General features: G+C 50.1%; 1 protein-coding gene across 1 annotated transcript in view; it reads right to left on the reverse strand.

Moving 5' to 3' along the window:
- The window catches only part of Grik3 (glutamate ionotropic receptor kainate type subunit 3), a 209286-nt gene that overhangs the window by 58228 nt on the left and 132228 nt on the right, over positions 1–18830 (reverse strand). The window contains exons 3-5 of the mRNA XM_004641031.1: positions 12134–12391; positions 4703–4884; positions 2417–2470 (exon numbers count right to left, since the gene is read on the reverse strand). Of these exons, the coding sequence (XP_004641088.1) occupies positions 2417–2470; positions 4703–4884; positions 12134–12391 (494 nt within the window). The remainder of the gene's footprint in view (positions 1–2416; positions 2471–4702; positions 4885–12133; positions 12392–18830) is intronic.

Here is an 18830-nt window from a genome sequence, read left to right on the forward strand (position 1 = left end):
TCCACCCCTGCATCCCTGCATCCATCCATCCATCCATCCATCCATCCATCCATCCATCCATCCATCCATCCATCCCTGCATCCATCCGATCATCCATCCATCCATCCATCCATCCATCCATCCATCCATCCATCCCTGCATCCCTGCATCCCTGCATCCATCCCTGCATCCATCCATCCATCCATCCATCCATCCATCCATCCATCCATCCATCCATGTATCCATCCCTGTATCCCTACATCCATCCATTTATCCATCCATCCATCCATCCATCCATCCATCCATCCATCCATCCATCCATCGTTCATGCACTGATGAGCACATACTGTGTGCCAGGTGCACTTGGACTCTAGAGATAGGTGAACTAGGAAAACTTTTGTACCCTTTTATACATGAAGGTAGCCTAATCCCTATGAGCTTTGTGTAACCCCTTCCAACCTGGTGATTAGCTCAGAGCCTGGGACTTCAGAGAGCATTTATGTATGGCTGTTGGATAAATGAATCATTTGAATTAAGGAAATAAAGTAAGAGAAGTCAACACTACTTGGAGGTAGGGAAGGGCTCTGGGCTGACATGATCCATTCTTGAAGGCCACTTCCCTTGGCCCCAGTGGGCAGTGGCTTTGCTGTACAAAGTATGGTGTCGCTAAGGTGGTACCTTCTCCAGAGTTATATCCTAGAATAATGTGAGGGATCCAGCAGCTTTATGTCAAACATCTGATAACTTTCTAGGACACAGCATGGCAGGGACAAGCCATTGTGGGCTGGCACAGATCCAAGGGGACTTGAGAGGAGGTGTCTGAGTCTTGGCCCCCAGCTTCCAGGTTCTCTGTCTCCCCACATGGCTCCTGATAGGCCCCTGGCTTTGGACCCTGGACCAGGAGAATGTGCAAGGTGTCCTCTCATCTCTGCATGGAATTGGGGTACAGTGAGTAGAGGGTGGCAGGAGTGTGACAAAGGTGGTATTCTGCTAAATGGTGCTGACAGTGCTTTGGGCAGGAGAGGGAGCCCTCATTTGTGTTGGACCCTCCCACTCCACTGTGCCCCAACCCAGTGCCCAGTGCAAAGTGCTCATTGCCAATTCACTGCTCGAAGCTCATTTGCCTACCCCTGTGATTGAGCGCTTTCACATGGCCGCTTTCCAGCTCCCTGTACCACATGCAGTTGGGAGGAGACAAACAGTCAGCTTTCACAAGCCAGAGTGAGTGGACTCCAGCACACCACTGGCGAGCTGCCTTGCCTCTTGACATTTTCTTGTGCTGTTCTCTCTGTGGAATTCTTCCCCTCCCTCGGCAGCTCCTACTGATCCTTCAAGGCCCGGTTCAGGCATCTGTTCTTCTCTACAACCTGCCTCAGACTTTCTACTTTCTACCCATCACTTAGTATGTAGCATCACCCTATGCTGTGCCCCACAACTATCTGGCCAGGCTCATAAAAGCTGCTGTATGGGAGCCAGAGCTAGATGCGAAGAGAAAGGCCTCGGTCCTAGTCATCTCAGGGTACAGTACTCTGCTTAGCACAGATGCTGGGTAAGAAGAGGTAACTGGGTGCCAAGAAATGAATGAAACCTGCCGGAAACTGTAGGGGTTGCAAGAGCAAGGCTAACCCTGACACTGGCAGCTTGTTTTGGCAAAAGCATGGCCTGCAGGCCCATCACCTGCCCCAGACCTGGGATAGGTGGGGCAGCCCTCCACAGCCCCGGAAGGTCTGGGGCCGCCTGGCTCCAAGGCTGGGTGGCTTGGTGCTGGTGCCCCTTTGGCACAGGGAAGCCTCTATTCTGTTGATCTCAGGCCACAACTAATTATCCTAATGGGTTTAAATGGTCCTAAATGTTCTTGGAGTTTGGACAGAGCCCATCTGGAGCCTGCAGGTGGGCTGGCTGCTGACAGCAAGGGGCCTGACTTCCGTTAGGATGTTGCAGGAATCTAGAGTGGCCGTTTGGGTCCGGCTGATGTGTGAGCCAGAGGCAGGCATGGAGTGCCAAGGCTGAGGACCAAAGGTCACAAGAGCAGTTAAAAGCTGCTGCCTCTACAGCTCTTGTGAGCCAGGCACTACTCTCAGCCTTCTACATGGCTGACTCATCAGCCCCCAGAGCTTCCCAGGAGAAGAAACCCACTTTGCAGAAGAAGAAACTGAGGCACAGAGGTTAGAGGACTTACTCAGTCTCCTACTACCAGTAAGCAGAGGAGGTGTCTCTGCACTGGTGCCAGAGTCTATGCTTTTAATCTTAATCATACAGCTTCTCACAGGTAGGGGCTGACAGGGACATCTTTGTGCCTTTTCCTGGAGACACACCTACAGCCTTCAGGTGTCTAGCTGTAGCACCAGTGTCTAGTGGGCTGGCCAGGCCAGGGCACCATGCCCTTGATCTCAGGGACTCCCACCTCTCCTCTTGCCAGGACCCCAGGGTACATTACCAGAGTGGTGAAGATGAAGTGGTAGTACTCAGTCATCATGCCCATGGCCATGGCCTGTGGGAAAGCACAACATTAGTCACCCGTGGGGATGCCCTGGTGACCCATCATTTCACCGCAGGTGAGAACTGGGGACAGACAGGCTGGGCTGTGGGCTGCGAGGCTAGCTCCTTGGAGTACTGAGTTCTCTGAGGAGGCTGAGTAGTGACAATGACTGGTTGGCAGAGGTTGGGGATTTCACACTGGACAGATCAAATGCAGGATTTGGGGCCACATGCTGCAAAGGTTCCCAGGTTTATAGAGTTGGGCAGGGCCCAGCTGTGATTTCAGGCAGTATCTCTGGACTTGCTACACTCAGAAAGGTACTGACACAGCAGCTGTAGCTGCTGCTTAAGTGTCTGACTACTCTGCCTACTGCTCTGGCTCCAGAGAGAGCCCAGCTCCCCAGCCAGGCCGGAGGACAGAGGCTGCCCTCAGCCAGGGGACAGAAGCACTGAGACCTCCGTGTTCTCCTTGTCCTATCTGACCACACAGCAGGCCACAGAGCTGCTGAGGGGTTATTATTCTACATCATCATAAAGTCTACATGATATATATTTTATCAGAAGACTGTAATCTCTAATACTAATGACTATATTGCATTTTCTATAGTTTCTCAGAATTCTGGGCCCATCCAGTGCTCTGGGGGATAATGTAACAGGCCAAGTACACCTTGAAACTGCTATAAATTCTGTCCCAGCCTGCAGCCTCCCAAACCCCACCAGGACCAGAAGGCTTCATGTGCAACCTGGCAGCAGCCCGCAGTGTGAACTGCTTTCAGTCCTGTGTTTAGCTGCGCACAGAAGCTCTGCTAGACGTTTTCCAGTCATCTGGACTTGGGAGTAAATTCTGCCTTTCTAGCTGGATGACCTTGGCCCCACTACTTTCCCCCTGGGCCTCAGTCTCCACACTGTTAACTGGATCTGGTAATTGTCCCCCTTTCCTAGAGTTAATAAGGAGTGACAGGGACCTGGCAGAGAAATGCTTTGGTAACTCAAAGTTGTGGCTGTCACCATCATTCCATTATGTAAGGTGGGAAGTCAGGGAGCACAAAGGACAGGTGGCTGGGAGAATTCAGGTTGAGGGATTTCTGGGGATTGTTTCCTTGGCAGCAATGTTGAGGATCCCCTGTGCCCAGTGCAGACCATGTGCCATGCACCAGGATAAAATCTGTTTTCCCTGCCTCACTGCAGAGCTGTCTGTACCAGGATCACTAACCCCACTGGCAGAGGAGGGAGCGTCTCTGGGGCAGGGCAGAGGCTACACACACCTTGAGAACTAGACTTTTAGCCTCTGTGAAGGAGCTTCCTGTGTGTATGGGGTGACAGCTGAGTCTGCCACTTGGCTGGGGCACCTTTTGAGGGTCCCCACTGGAGGAGGAGTTCCAGCTTCTCTAGGGTGTGAAACTCCCCTGACCCTGCTGAACACCTCTTCTCCTGAACCTGTGTCCCCCATTTACTACCTGCATTTCACTGAGGCATGTGTCAAAGCCCCACAGGACGCCTCCTTCAACCATCAAGGATACCTTCTGGGATGACATAGATGTCTTTTATACAAAATGTGGACTCAGAGCAGTGCCTTTGACTTTCTCTGCAGCACCCTTGGCTGTTGCCAGAGATTATGGTGTGATTTTCTTCGGTGGCTACAGTGCTTGACTATGGTCCCCAGCACACCAGGCTGAACTGCACTGGGAGTGGAGATCTGCGCTGGATGGTGGACCCTCCTGGCCAGCACTGCTGTGGAGCTGAGCAGATGGAGGGTCAAGGAACCTTGATGCACCTCCCATAAAAGGAGAGCAACACCATGTGCCATAGGCTTTGGAGAATGAGTCACTGGGGGAGACAGTGAGGCAGTCTGGGGCTGCTCCCGAGAATCTGAGGCTTCTGTGTTTCCTGGAGAGTTCTGCTTCTGGGTGGCATTGGAACAACTTAGCAGCCCACCTCCCCCTTGCATGTAGGTAGAAAGGGAAGGAGCATTTACTGGGCACTCTCAGGGTGCCAGGACTGGGTGGGACAGATCATCCAGCTGTCCTCATGCCAAGTCTAGATGTGAAGATCACCATGCTAGTTTTGCAGCTGGTGAAACTAAGCTCTGAGGCAAAATGACATGCAAAGTCACACAGCTAGGGCAAAGTAGTGCTAGAAGCCATAGAGCGCAGCTGGAACCCGGAAGGGGTGGTTGGGAGAAGCAGCCAGCACACCCTAGCTGCCCCTAGCTGCCCTTCCGCTGGCCTGCTTGAGGATCCCGTACCTGCTTGAGGATCTGGGCTGCCATGGTATGGCTGCAGTCAAAGATAATGCGGAACTCACGGCCGCGCTTCATCTCCTTGAGTAGGGGGCGTGCGTCGTCCGAGTCGATGGGCAGCTGGCGGATCTTCAGGCGGATGTTGTACCTTGATGGAGCCATGATGAGCTCCTGCAGCCGGATGAGCCCTGAGGGGCGTGGGGTGCAAAAGACACACGTGTGCATGCATGGAGACACAGCCACAGACATCAGGTCAGCAGAACTGGTAATGTGGCCCACAGGGATGTGTGTGGGTGTGGGGACACAGTGACAAGTGTCCTGAGACAAGCCTGAGTACACTTGGGAACAGATGTGTGCACCCAGACAAGGCTGCATATATGCCAAGACTGGCAAGCAGGACTGTACGTCTGCGTACAAATGCGTGTGTGTCTACATACAAACACATGGGTAGACACGTGCACACTGCTATGGATAGGACTTACGCTTGGTCTTATAGACACATGTGCTGATGTAGGCAAAGGCCTGCACACACATGAACGTGTGTACACGCGTATAGAGATTTCAACCCCAAGGCCCTGTTGACCATGCCCACTTTCAGCTCTCTAACCCAGAATGGCCATAGAGATAGCTTCGTGGAAACAAGGGGTTTAATTTTCCAGACTTCTCTAGCAAACTCGCCTCTGGCATATGGACATGAGAAGTGGCTCCAGCCTCAGCGGTACTGACACATCCAACTTTTGGGCTACCAGAGGTGCAGCAACCGCTGTGTCCCCCACCCCACGAGCAGGCTGCCTTGGTAAACCCTCTGCCTTCCTTCTTCCAGGTCCAATGTCGCATCCTCTCCAGGAAGTCTGATTCTACAGGTCTGCTCAGAAAACACTTCCTGCCCAACCTGCCATGGCCAGCTTGCTAGCCTTTTCCCTCAGCCTCCTTTGGCAGTTGCCTAACTCCTCTTGTCCAACTATGAGGACCCTGAAATTGGGGAGTGGGTCCCCATAATTCCTGGAGAAGGGCCTGGCCCTTAGGTAGTCCTCAACAGACATTTCCATAATTGGATTGACTTGCTGTTTTTCTCTCTCCACACTGAAAAATCCATCTTCCACTTTGGCATTTTGTAAAACTACTTAATCTGGGGACTTCTAGGGAAAACTGAATGTCACTTCCTGGAGACAAATGGCTTGCTTAGGTCTAATTAAGTTCGTTTCCTTCTCTATTTCAAGCCCTGTTCTTGCTGACTCCTCTTTGCAGTCTGGAAAGGAGTCTGCTTGTTGCTAGTCATGGCCTGGCTGTCCCTTCCCCCCGGCTCTGTGCCAGTCTTGGCTCATGGCTGCCTCCTGGCTTACAGTCCCAGCTCACTGCCAGCACTCTGATTTCCTCTGGGGAACAACTGCTCGCCCAACCCCAGTTTATGTGACCAATCAGTGCATCTTCTAGGAACAGGGATTGACTTGGAGATGGACACAGGACACGGTCGGCTCTATCAGAATGACTCCCAGAGCCCGTGTTAGAGAAAATGGTAGGAAACACCTCCTTTTCACTTAACTTCAAAAGAGAGGATGTAATCCGGGGGTCATCATATAAGACTTCCCAGTGGAGCAGAGTCAGAGAGAACAAACAGAAAGAAAGGAAGTTCTGATGATACTCATTTGAGCTTTTGGGTCAACCAGTACCTGAAGCTAAAATTACTCTGAACTTTCCAGGAAAGACTGCCAATACCTCCCCACCTACTACCCAACACACACACACACACATACACACACACACACACACACACACACACACACAATTTCTTCTTGAGCTAGTCTGTATGAATGGCTACAGTGTGCCATATAGGAACAGAAACTCCTCACGCAGTCCAACAAAGCTTCATCTCCCAAGCAATCTGGTATATAGCCTGAGTCTGTCTGTCTAAGTTGTCCTTCCATTCTTAAGCATGAGACATCTGATTACTGTCTGTCACCCCACTGTGCTGGGGAGGACAGGAGTATCTCCCAATGAGTTCCAGCACAAGCTTTGACAAGGCTTCTGTCTCGCTTCTATGCCACAGTCCTGACAAAAAGTTGTAGGAGCCTGCTGAAGGGCAGAAATAGAGGACAGCTGCGACTAGCCGTCGTCTCACTCAAAATCCTAGACTAGGCACAGTAGCTTGGAGAAGGGTCTAGAGTCCTAGACAGGTGTGGATCAAGCAGATTCCTCCATGCCTCCTAACACTGGACCTGAGGGGAGGAGGGGGATGATGTCAGCTGGCCTTGGCATAGGAGGGGCCACAAGCTAACCCAGTGGCACACTCAGTCCACTCCATCCTCTTCCCAGTGTATTCAGAAATTCTCAGTTGCCTTTGCTGAATGATGCTGACCTTCCACACCTGTTACCCGAGAGGCCCAGGGTACACAGACCACTCTTGGTTTTCAGACCATGCTTAGCATCAGTAGGCAGTGGGCTTTGGGGACCCGGAACACGAGGACAGGGACAGGATAGATGCCACAACAGAGGCCACTAGAGCTTCCTTGTCAGCCAAGCACATCGTCCCGTGTAATGCATGGTGACCCACATTCTCTAGCAGCAAATGTCAGACCTTCTTCCCATCAGTGTATTCCCAGAGGAGACCAGAACTCCTCTCACCCAGCCTGGCACAGAGGATGAGGCTGTCTTTGTTTGCCCAAGATGCGCTTTCCTTCCTGGCTGCTTCCCTAATCAATCCCTCTCAAAATATCTGCAGTGAATCATGGTTGTGGGAATCATGCTTTTCACTTACGAAGCACTTCTGCATTCATTACCCTATTTAACCATCTCCCAATCCTAGAAGGCGTATGGAAGAGCGATTTTCATTTCAATGTTGCTGATAAAGAAACTGGGAACTGCGGAAAGGAAGGGACCCTTCTAAAGTTTTGCCGTGCTAGGAAGAGGATCAAAAATTGAGACCAAATCTTTTGGCTCCTAGGCTGGGACCCTTTTCTTTACCTCACATTTTTTTCTAAACATTTCTTCTCATTTTTGAGGAGACATTTGTAAGCTGGACTTGGTGGCAGATGCCTATAATTGGAGGCTGAGGCAGGAGGATCACAAGTTCAAGCCCAAACACATGTTGGGCAGACCCTGTCTTAAAATAAAGTAAAAAGGGAAGAGGGTATAGTTTTGTGATAGAATACTTGCCTAGCATGTGACAGGCCCTAGGTTCAATTCCCAGCATCCACAAAAGAGAAAAGATTGTCTTTGTGTCCAGCTTAGTTTAGGAAGGCAGAAGTAGCACAGCTCAAAGGGCAAACAGTGGTTGTCCACTCAAAAGCCATTGTTCCTAAGGTAGATTGCAATGATGGCACCAGTTCTTTGCCTCTTCTGGTAGCCAAGCCCTTCATCATGGAACGTGGCAATGCCCGCCAGCCTTGTGGCTTTTTTTTCATCAGGGGAACGTTAGCAGGCATGACACAGGCAGCCTCCTGACATGGAAATATGTGCGCTGGCTTTGCTATGTCACTGCTCTCCATGGTCCTGCCTGCATCAGCCTCCTGGAGGACAGCAGTGGAAAAGCTTGACTGTCTGTCCTCCCAGCCAAGGCCAGTGTAGGCCAACCAACGGGCATCAGATGATCAAGCCATCTGAGACCAAAGAAACCTCCTAGCTAGACTAGGTAAATGGGTGACCCTGTGGCTCTGAGAATTAAGCAAATGCTTATTACTGAAAACCTGAATTTCGGGGGTAGTTTATTATATAACTCACTGTAAAAAGAGCTAACAGATGCAGCCTCTTCTGGATTGCTGAAAGAAATGGGTTTTTGTTTTGATAGCAATGTGCCAGTCCTAAGAAGTGACTCATGACCAGGAAGAGCCCATCAGTGCCAACCCCATTCCCAAATGACAGTGTTTAGAATAGTAGGCATGGTCTCACTGAGCTATACAGGGCTCTCTTCTAAGTGATTCCTAGACAGATTTTCTTCCTTGATAAGAGGAATGAGTCACGTTAAGATGGATCCCTTTGGCCCTTCCTGCCTGCCTGCCTGGCTATCTTAGTGTGAGGAAGGGATGTTTGGAGAGATAGCAACTTCACTGTGACCAAGAGGGAACGCCAAGAGGCCTATGGCAGGACTGATCCAGCTCTTTGATTTTGTCACACTGCTAAGCCAGCCCCAGCAAGGCTCGTTCCTAGCTGTCAGTGATACAACTAAGCAGCACATGCGTAGGCCACTTTGGACTGGGTTGTCCCTTACTCATAGCCAAAACTTCCCACTGGAAAGAACCCCCACGGCAGGCACAGTCAGAACCTGCTCTAGTGTACCTCCCAGGCCCTGGGTACAACGGGCCACAAGCTGTCCTGCCTCTCACAGCGGCCTGACTCTGGGAACACGCTTCTCACCATCTGCTACTCACTTTTGAAGTCGTATCACTGCTTGGATCCAGCCCCTGATCCCTAGGACTACTTATCTTCTTGTCTAAATCCTTTCTCTTATTGACTCCCTTATGTTTAAAACTTTTGAACTGTTTTAAAATGCTTAGAAATCAAATCGAATTGTGCTAATTAAAAAAAAGAGTGTACTGGGTACAGGTTATGGGTGAAAGGATGATGCTTTCATCCCTTCTTTCTTCCTCCTCCTCTTCCCCTTCTTTTTCCTCTTCCTCTTCCTCTTCCTCCTCCTCCTTCTTCATTTTCTTCTTCGATTAGCCAACAGTAATTCCATGCCATCAGAGGTAAGGACTAAATGGTGTGCCTGCATTCAGGGCTAGAAGCTCTGGGGACAGGGGGTGCTAGCCTTGCATCAGCTGGGACCAGCCCCACTGGCACGGCGCCTGTCGTCCTGCCATGGCTCCCCTTCCTCTGCAAACCCTTCCTGTCCCTGCCCAGCCTGGAGGCTCAGCCCCGCTGGTCAGTGGTATATGCTGGTCAGCTCTTCAGCATTCTGCTCACATCTGTGTCTTCCCTTCTGTTCTGCCCCTGTGCTCTCTCCCAAGAGACCCCTCTGATACAGCCCTGTTTTCTTCCTGCCGGTCTAAGATAGCCAGCTCTGCTTCAGTCTGCTTGCTCCTGATTGACCCTCTGGCCTGTTTTTCTGATTTTGTCCTCCTGTTCTCCGTACTTGATCCCTCTCTTTAATCCAGACTCTCGTCTCACCATGACTGCCGTGCAGGCGTCCTTTGGCTCACGCAGCTTCCTTTGCTAGGCCCGCCCTCACCTCCTCCCCCCACACCCTGACCTTCCATCTGCACACCTGGCCTCAAGTATTCAAATATCTTGCCTGCTCTGGTGTGCTGGCGCAGACTAACCAAGGCCTTGGAGCGCTTCTCCTGTGCCTCCAGCTCTGACTATATGCATGTGTCACAGTACTTGACACTAAATTCTGATGGCCTGGAATCACCAAGGACCGCTGGACAGGTACCCACTCTTCTATGCTATGATTAACTACTCAGAAAATGGGTCAGTGTCTTTACTTCTTCATCCTCACACTTTCTCCTGGAATTTTTAATTAGAGTTTAATTCAACTTGATTTTCAATTCTATTGAATCCAATCCAATCCAATTCAATTCAGTTCAACCAGTGTTTGAAAACAGCGACATTGCACCAAGTCCTGTACTGAACCCTGAGGGAATAAAGACCGTGTAATCTGGGGGCAGAGATGGGCTCAGAGGTAGACATCATGCACACTGGAGAGCTAAGACAGATGGCACCTCAGAGCTGCAGAGCTGTGGGCGGGTGGCGAGGCAGAGTGGGCAGAACTGTCCCTCCAGGCAGACCCTCCTGCTGGGGCCGCTTCCAAGGACCTCCTGTCTGGTGCTTTAGGTATAGTAGGAACTCAGTGGATATTGGCAGAATCCTGAGATAAATACACAACTTTCTTGCTGTCTCTTTGGAGAGCTTCCCGCCCAACTATTCCCTCTGCCCATTAGGAGGTAATCAAGAGCTGACATGAATCACAGGCACCGGAGAGCTGGAGGGCTCTTCGGAGACTGGATGCTGCAGCTCTTGACAAGTGAAAGAGTGAGGCCAGACGGGTTAAGTGACTCGCCAAGGTCACTCTTTCGTAAGAGGCCAGGCTAAGCAACGCCTTGGGATTGAGTCCTTGGAAAGAGAGAAGAGCGGAGAAGAATCAGCTCCATGCTGGCTATGAGCGAAGGCTTTAGACCCAACCAGGCCTGCAGGTGTGTGCTGGCTCTGATGCTAGCTGCATCCAAGCTGCATGCGAGCCTTGCTGAGCCTCGGTTTCTTCATTTCTAATGGATCGCTCCAGAGACTCACGGAAATGAACAGAGAGCACTCCTACACCTCTTGGTTCACTGCAGACAAGCCGTGGTCTGTCTTAGTACACAAGGCCGGGAGCATTCTTCTGTCACTGCAGGGGCTGACTTGAGGCTGACTGTGGATGTGGAAGGGCCTGGAAAAGGGCCCCTTCTCCCTCTCCCCCCACTTACTTAGGCCCACCCCCTACATCTCCATATTCAGTTTCATGGAGACAGCAGTGTGGTACCCAGTCCGTGTTCCCATCTACACCGACCTTGCCAAGAGCAAGGTGGGGGTTTTAGCCATCCAGGTATCCACAGCTCTCAGCAGTGGAGGAGTTGACAAGGAAAGGCCTAGAGTGCATTTGCTAGATTTGTTAGTGGATATCTGTTCTGGGCCCACACTAAGGGGCTTGGGACCCAGAGATAGGGGGTAACACACTGTCTTAGAGATTTCAGGGAGGTGAGTCCCAGGCTAGATGAAGAAGGTTAGACAGGACTGCTCCAAGCAAGTCCTCTGCAGAAGAATGCTGTCATGAGTGCCAACTGGGCAGGGGTGTGAGACAGATCCTCTTCTGCAAAACTGGTCTTGGCTGGGTCACACTGTATGTCTGCATATGTGTATGAATGCACATAGCAACAAGTGTGTTACAGGCACAGGTGCAAAGGTGGCCAGAATTTACTTCTGTAAGCACAGTGGGCCAGGCACATGCCAACATTATGCTCTTTAGCCCCCACACTTTGTAGATGAGGCAACCGAGACCCATGAGTGGGTACACAGGTAGCAAATAGGATAGCTGGGATAGAGACCGGGTGATTTGGCCTCAGCATGTACACATGGAACTTCAGGTCATACCGCAGGGCCTCTGGGTGTGACAGCAGAGGGGTTGGCTGCAGATGGGAATGTGAGGGTGGGAGAGCATGGGAAGGTGTGGAGGCTGTGCAGGTGTGCATGACAGGTGGGCTGGGTGCTGAGTGCAGATCGGAGCCCTCCTGCAGGGTGGAGGCTGGAGGTGCATGGGGGAAGAAGTGAGGTGCATGTGGATGGCCTGGGGCTGAGCAGGGTGCGTGTGTCCTGCATTCACAAGGATACAATGATCATGGGGCAAAGACGGACTGTGGCTGTAGGACACTTCTTTTTGATGCGTTAGGCAAGCATCAAAGATGAGAGTCTAAAGCTGGGCCTCTGTCCCCTCATGCCCTCCCAGCCCAGCCCAGTCTGACCACCCACCTGTACTGTCGTCGTAGACCACGGTGGCTGACCGCCACTTGAGGTGCTGGACCAGGTCAAGGATGGCGTGGCTGAGTGAGGCATAGTCAGGGTAGAGGTTCACGTAGAAGGTGTCCTTGTTGTCCAGCGGGTGGTGCTTCCAACGCAGCTGGATGTGAGGCACCTCCAGAGCGTTGCAGATGGACTGGACGGCGTTGGTGCAGGAGCCCTGCGACGGCCCGAAGATTGCCACTACGCCCAGCGCCAACTGGTCACAGGCTGCAGCAGTGAGGGAGAGCAGCACAGGGGTAAGCGCTGGGGGTTGTAGGAATGGGGGACAGTGGTTTTGATGGTAAATCAGTGGGAACAGTACGTGGAACCCTCTGAGGGGGCGTGACCTGCCGTCTCTGAATCTCAGTTTTCTCATCAGAAAAATGAAGGTGCTAATGGCTTCCCCATTCTTTGATCACAGGAAGGTAAGAGATGGATACATGAGGTACAGGAGTGCAGTGCCTGGCCCTTGGGACACACGCCACACAGGTGTGCTGGTCATCTGTGTTGTCCTAGCCATCATCACCAGCTCCATGCCAGGCCTCTCCCCAGGGAACTTGGAAGCACAGGCATCTACCGTCCAATGACTTAAACTTCAGCCTCCAGCCTTGATTTGGCCAGCTCCTCTCTTTCCCAACATCATCCCTGAGATCTCTAAGGTGACTCTGAGATGAACACGTGCAAAATTAACCTCCTTTTCTCCTCCCAGCCCCCCTCATCTCTATCAAAGGCACCTGCACTGTCAGTGACTCTCTTGCCCAAAGCCTTGGCTTTGTTCTGACTTCTCTGGTTCCCTCGCATACCACATCCTGGTCCATTTCCCGCTGCTTCTCCTGCAAAATCAGTCACATCCTGACCACTTCTCCAGCTGCCATTCCTAGCTCCCTCCTTAGTCCAATTACCACAGTCTTGCACTTGGACTGTCACAGCTCAGTCATCCTTCCCAGTGTCTATTCTGCCCTGCAGAGCAAATAAGTGCTGTCAGCATATAAGATTTTGCTTCAAATGGCTCCATGTTACTCAGTGAAAATAGACATACTAATATGCAACAGAGATGAACCGCTTTTGCATGTTGGAGGCTCCATGTTACTCAGTGAAAATAGACATACTAATATGCAACAGAGATGAACCGCTTTTTGCATGTTGGAGGCTCCATGTTACTCAGAGCCCTTACAGTGGCCGAAGAGGTCCGATTTGTTGCAGCTCCTCCCGTCCCTGTTCATCTCATCATCTTTTTGACTGTTCTCCCTTCCTTCCCTCCCTCCCTAGGAGCACAGACCCCCCACTGACTTCCATGGTGTTCCTCAAGTACATTAAGCATACTCCTGCCTCAGGCAGGGCCTTTGCACTTGCTGCCCCCTGGCTGGAATGCTTTCCTCTCATCTGCCAGCGTGACTCTCTTTAATTTCCCTCAGATCTCTGCCTCTGTGTCTTATTAGAAAGGTCACCATTACCCAACTTCTAAGAGCAACCCCAGTCTCAGCACATGTCCTAAGTCCTGCACCTTGTAGTCTCACTGTTGACCTTCTCCTTCCCTAGCATGTCAGCTCTGAAGAGAAAAGTGGTTCATCTCTGCTGCATATTAGTATGTCCACAGTACTTCAGCAATGTCTGAGAAATGGATGAGCACCAAATTGCAGCCTTCAAACAGGCTGTGATCATGGGGTGACCCCAGGTCAGGCCTCAGATGCTTCCCACTGGACTGGGATGGCCCAACATCAGTGACTCAGTACAGCATAGGAAGCTGGGGTCCAGAGGGGATTTTGCCTAAAAATCCCAGGAAAAGGACCCCTCCTGTACAATCATGGAGGAGGGCTCCCCTTTCTTCTAGCAGCTGCCTCTAGGTCTCTGTGCCCATTTCCATCCTGTGCAGAGGAGTAGAGCATGTCCTATGCACCTAGGATACATGGGGGAAGATCCTTGAAAAGCACTTGGAGTGAACACGCTGTGGTCCACCACATCCTGGCTGCCTCAAGGGCTTCTGGGAGTGACTTTCTGGGCACAGGCCAGCCCCTGAGATTTGTAGGACCCAGGATCAAAGTATAGATAGAGACCCACATGCCATGAGACTAAACATTTAAATGGAAGTCAAACTAGTAAACTGTTAAACAAAACACATACTTTCTGTCTACCTTGCTATGTGTGCTTTTGTAATGGCCTGGAAAATCAGGTGACAACAGAGATACCTCATACAGGGCAATGTGGAGAGAGGAGGTGCCCAGCCCCTAGCTTGTCCCACTGGCTCCATCTTGAACCAGGAGAACTTGGCACCTTCCATGTGGGCACCCCAGCCCTTCTGCTCCAGGGTTGCCCCCCACCCCCGGGGCCTGGAGGTATGCTCCTTACAAGAAGGGCTCTCCTTCCAGAGGATAGACCCTGGGAGAAGGACATCCAGGCCCTGAGGGCTGGTCAGGGCCACTTGGGCATGAAATTCGGGGTTCTACACAAAAGACCAGCAGGCTCTTGAAGGCTGAGTCTCCTTGGTCACAAGATGACTGTCCTGGGAAAATAGGATGGCCAGAGGACAGGGAGCCCCTCCAGTGTACAAGGTAGTGCCAGCTGACCCAGATATGCGCAGTAGATTTGACTCTTTGACACATTGTTCTTCTTACCTAACACTCAATATTAACCTCACCGCCTCTTGGAAATGGGCATTATAGAGTAATTATTTTTCCTGAAATTTCTACTTTCTCTAAGGATATCAGAGCATGCTACTTAGGGCCTGGGTGAAAACACAGCAGCATGGGAGCTGGCTAGGCGTGGCCAGGAGGCTGTCAGAGCCCCCTAGAGCATAGGCGGCAGCAGAATTAGCACGGAGAGCATCTCCTGGGAGACGGGGACTCCTGTGGCCAAGACCAAGGCAGAGGAGGATGCGGAGTGGAGGACATGTATCTTCCTTGTGCTCCTACAGCACGAGGACTAGAGGTCAGGGCGGCAAAGCACAGGTTTGTGGCATTCAAGTCAAGCCCTGGGTACCCTTTTATGTGACTGTATGTGAGACAAACCCCAGTGATAATAAATGCTTCAAATATAGGAAATTATCAAACTTAGGAACAGTCTGCCTTTTCAATACTCACTCCCCAAGGACACTGTGCCCCAAGGCCATATGCAAGCCACTCTGTAGCTGTTAAAACTGGGTCCCAACATGGAACAGATGGTCATAGGGAGCAAGTGATAGTTCTCCAGGCCTGGACACTCAGTCTTGTCCACGCCTGAGGCTGTGGTCATCTTACACTATCTGTAGGATTCTCCTAATCTACCTGTGCTCTGAACCTCCCAGCTGTCCTCTGATTTCCCTGCTTCCTGTCCCAGAACTTCTTGTCTGTCTTGTCTTTTACACCTGAAGACTTGGATGAAATACTTATATGTCTCTATCCTTCCCACCCTGCTTCTAAGAATGTGCCTCTTGGACTTTCCACTTTGATCAGTGCCTTGAAGCAGGCTAGAAGAGGCCATTGCACCTCTCCTAACCTCATATATCCCAGTCTCCCAGATCTTGTCCACTCCCAAGGTCCGGGAGTTCTGTGTGACTGAGGCAGCGGAAAGCAGACCAAAAAAAATCATGTTGCATACGATTATAAGAATGCCCTTGAAGAAAGTTTTGTTTGGATATTAATAGGATAATGGTAAAGGTAACTTTAAGAGCAATTGTGATAGTGAAGGCCACATCACAAGAGTGTAGACCATAATGGTGGTGGTATAGATGAAGGTGACATTGTTGGTTATACTGTGACAGCAAGAATGGGATGCTAGTGTTGATGCTGATGTTCAGATCAATGATAATGATGTCAATCAATGTTAACACTTAATGGCGATGGCAGCCATAGTACCAACAGTGAGACAACAGTGCTACAAGCGTTGAGGAGGGAAGAGGTGACAATAGTGGTGATGGTGATGACAGCATAGGTGGGATGTTGACAGTGATGCTGAGGAGACTGAGGATGATCAAGATGTTGCTGCCATGGCAACAATGGTGATGAGGATCCTAGAAGTGGTGATGCTGATACTGACTTAAATGGAGTCACACGATAACAACTCTGATGGTGCTGAGATCAGCGACGATGAAGATGTGAATGCCATCACGGCAGCAGAAGTGATGAAAGCAGGAAGGGTGGTGATTGTGGCATTGATGAGGCTGGCAGTGATACCGATGTTGCTGTCCTACTGGTAACAAAGATGGTGGGGGCAGGGGTGGTGACAGTGTTGCTGACATTGTTGAGTGAAGGTGATGCCACCATGGATGGGGATGATACTATCAGGAGGATGGTGGTGCTGCTGTATTGGTGTCAACAGATGTGACAGTGGTGGTGATATTGTGTTGATGACACCCACATGGGTTTCATTTTTCCACAGATGTGATCAGTCCTCATTGTTGGCCGGCAGGAGATGTCCGCCCTGCCCTCCATGTATTTCCTCCCTGTGGCCTCTCCAAATCCCTTTGCCTGGCCCCTCACTTTCCTTCAGTTCTCTGAGGATATTCTAGCCTGGAAGATGAATGCTACCCCCAAGGACCAGGGCAGGGGTTGCCGCAGCAGCACCACCAGCAGCAGTTTTCTCTCTAGATGTTTCCAGGGCAGCAGCCAACCCTTGTTCTGGCAGCCCTGAGCACACACTGCAGTAATTACATTATTTGTGGCTTCAATTTTGAATCCATTTTCTGGTCATTTTACAGTAACTCATGGTTCACAGGCATTGCAGGAGTCCCCAGCCTGAATGTACCCCCCCTCTTCCTTTCCATGGCAATTGTAGTTGTAGCAAAAATTATCCCAATCAATTTGTGTCTTAAAAAGAATTGAGCAGCCCAGAGAATAAGTGAAGGCAGCAGAGCCTGGGGAGTGCTGGGTCGATTCCAGGCCTGCTCTGGTCAGACTTAGAAGAAACCACAGATGTTCTCTGGGTTGTTGGCTCAGGTACTGCCTGGCAGTCACTCATCTTTTAATTTTCCACAAAACATTTCAAAATAGACAATAAGTGAAGGTCCCTTTTAATAGGGAAAGGCCTCCTGGGACTCATGCAGGGAGAAGGACTAATGCAACGAGAGCTGGTAGGGTAGGTGGTGCCAGGCTCTATGCCTTCATGTCCCCTCACCCACATGGCCCAAGGTGGCTAGATCCAGTGTGTGTGTGGGGTGGTGGTGGTGATGGTGGGAATAGAAACTTCCATCTAGGGAAAATGGATTATCATTGGATTAATCAGAATTAGGCTTAAGTGCATGGATTAATCAGAATTAGGCTTAAGTGCATCCCCTTGGAAGAGTCCTAATGATGCTCTTGAGGAATGCAGCCAAAATTATCAAGGATCAAAGAAAAACTAAAGACCATGGGACCGTGAGGCTACCTATGAGATGGAGGGTGGCCATGCAGAGCGCAGCCCAAGAGCAGAAATGCCCTGTGGATCAGACAGACTTGTTCTTATGGGATAGTATCTACTACTTTTATGAAATTTACAAAAGAGCGAAGTGAATTGGTTTTAAGCACGTAACTGGTGAACTTTTACATATAACTGCTCTCGTGTATCATACATTCAGGGTCCTAGCTCAAGATGTAGCAGGTTTTTAACACAAAAGCAGGCTCTCTCTAGCTCCTGTCCAGCCCCTACCCACTGCATGTACTCCCTTCCCCACTTTTCACTCAACATTGTATCTGAGGTTCATCTATGACCTGGTGGATAGCAGGAGTTCATTTCTTTAATTGACGATTAAAATTTGCATCATCTAACTATTTCCCCAGTCTATCCCTTCTCCTATCGAGGGACTTTTAATTTACTCCTGACTATTCATTGTTATTATCAAAATGGCTAGAAATATTCTTGTAGGCCAAAGATTTAGTAGATACTGCCAAACAATTCTTCAGAGAAGTTGAAATTTTTGCTTTCATCAGCATTATATGGCAAAAACAGACCTCCGCCCCCTCCTTCCACAGTACTCAGAAAGTCAGTTTGACTTAAATCATAGAGCTAACTGTGAAAAACAAAGTGGTAGTGCTTCTAGACAAGAACAGAGGAGCATAGGACTATGGCCTCAGGATAGACAGAGACTTCTCAAGAAGAACACAGAGCACCACAATGGGAAATATTCACTGAATTCTTTAAATTAACAACTTTACTCCTCAGAACACATTGCTGAGAATATAGAGGCAAGTCCACATGCAATAAATATATTTTAGGTCTCTCCCCTAACAGGATTCCAACAAAATATTCAAATGACCTATTAGCAAAAGAAAATATATTCAGCCTATGAAACCACAACAGGATAATCACTACATAAAACACCAAAGTAGCCAAAATTTAAAGATAAAACTGATTTTAACAAGCTGGAGAGCAGCTAAAGGCTCATGCCCTTTTGGTGAATGTGCACATTTGTACAATCACTTTCAAAAACTGGCTGAACACAGATGCGTTCTGTGACTACAAACTTCTACGCCTTGACATACCCAACAAAAGCCAGTCTGTTTGTGCACCCACCAGTGTCTTTGTAGCTGTAGCAGCCCCCAGCTGGAACAGCTTGAAGGTGAAACAAAAGTAGAATGGATTTTGCAAAACAGTGTCATGTTAATGTAGCAGGCCACTTCCATCAGTGCAGAATAATAGTCTGCTGCTGCATTCAGCAGTACAGGGGACTCTCCTGAGGACACCACAGAGCCTGAGAAGCCAGGCTGGAAAAAGGAGA

Source organism: Octodon degus, unplaced genomic scaffold (assembly GCF_000260255.1).
Source record: "Octodon degus isolate 3935 unplaced genomic scaffold, OctDeg1.0 scaffold00130, whole genome shotgun sequence".
Classification (NCBI taxonomy): domain Eukaryota; kingdom Metazoa; phylum Chordata; class Mammalia; order Rodentia; family Octodontidae; genus Octodon; species Octodon degus.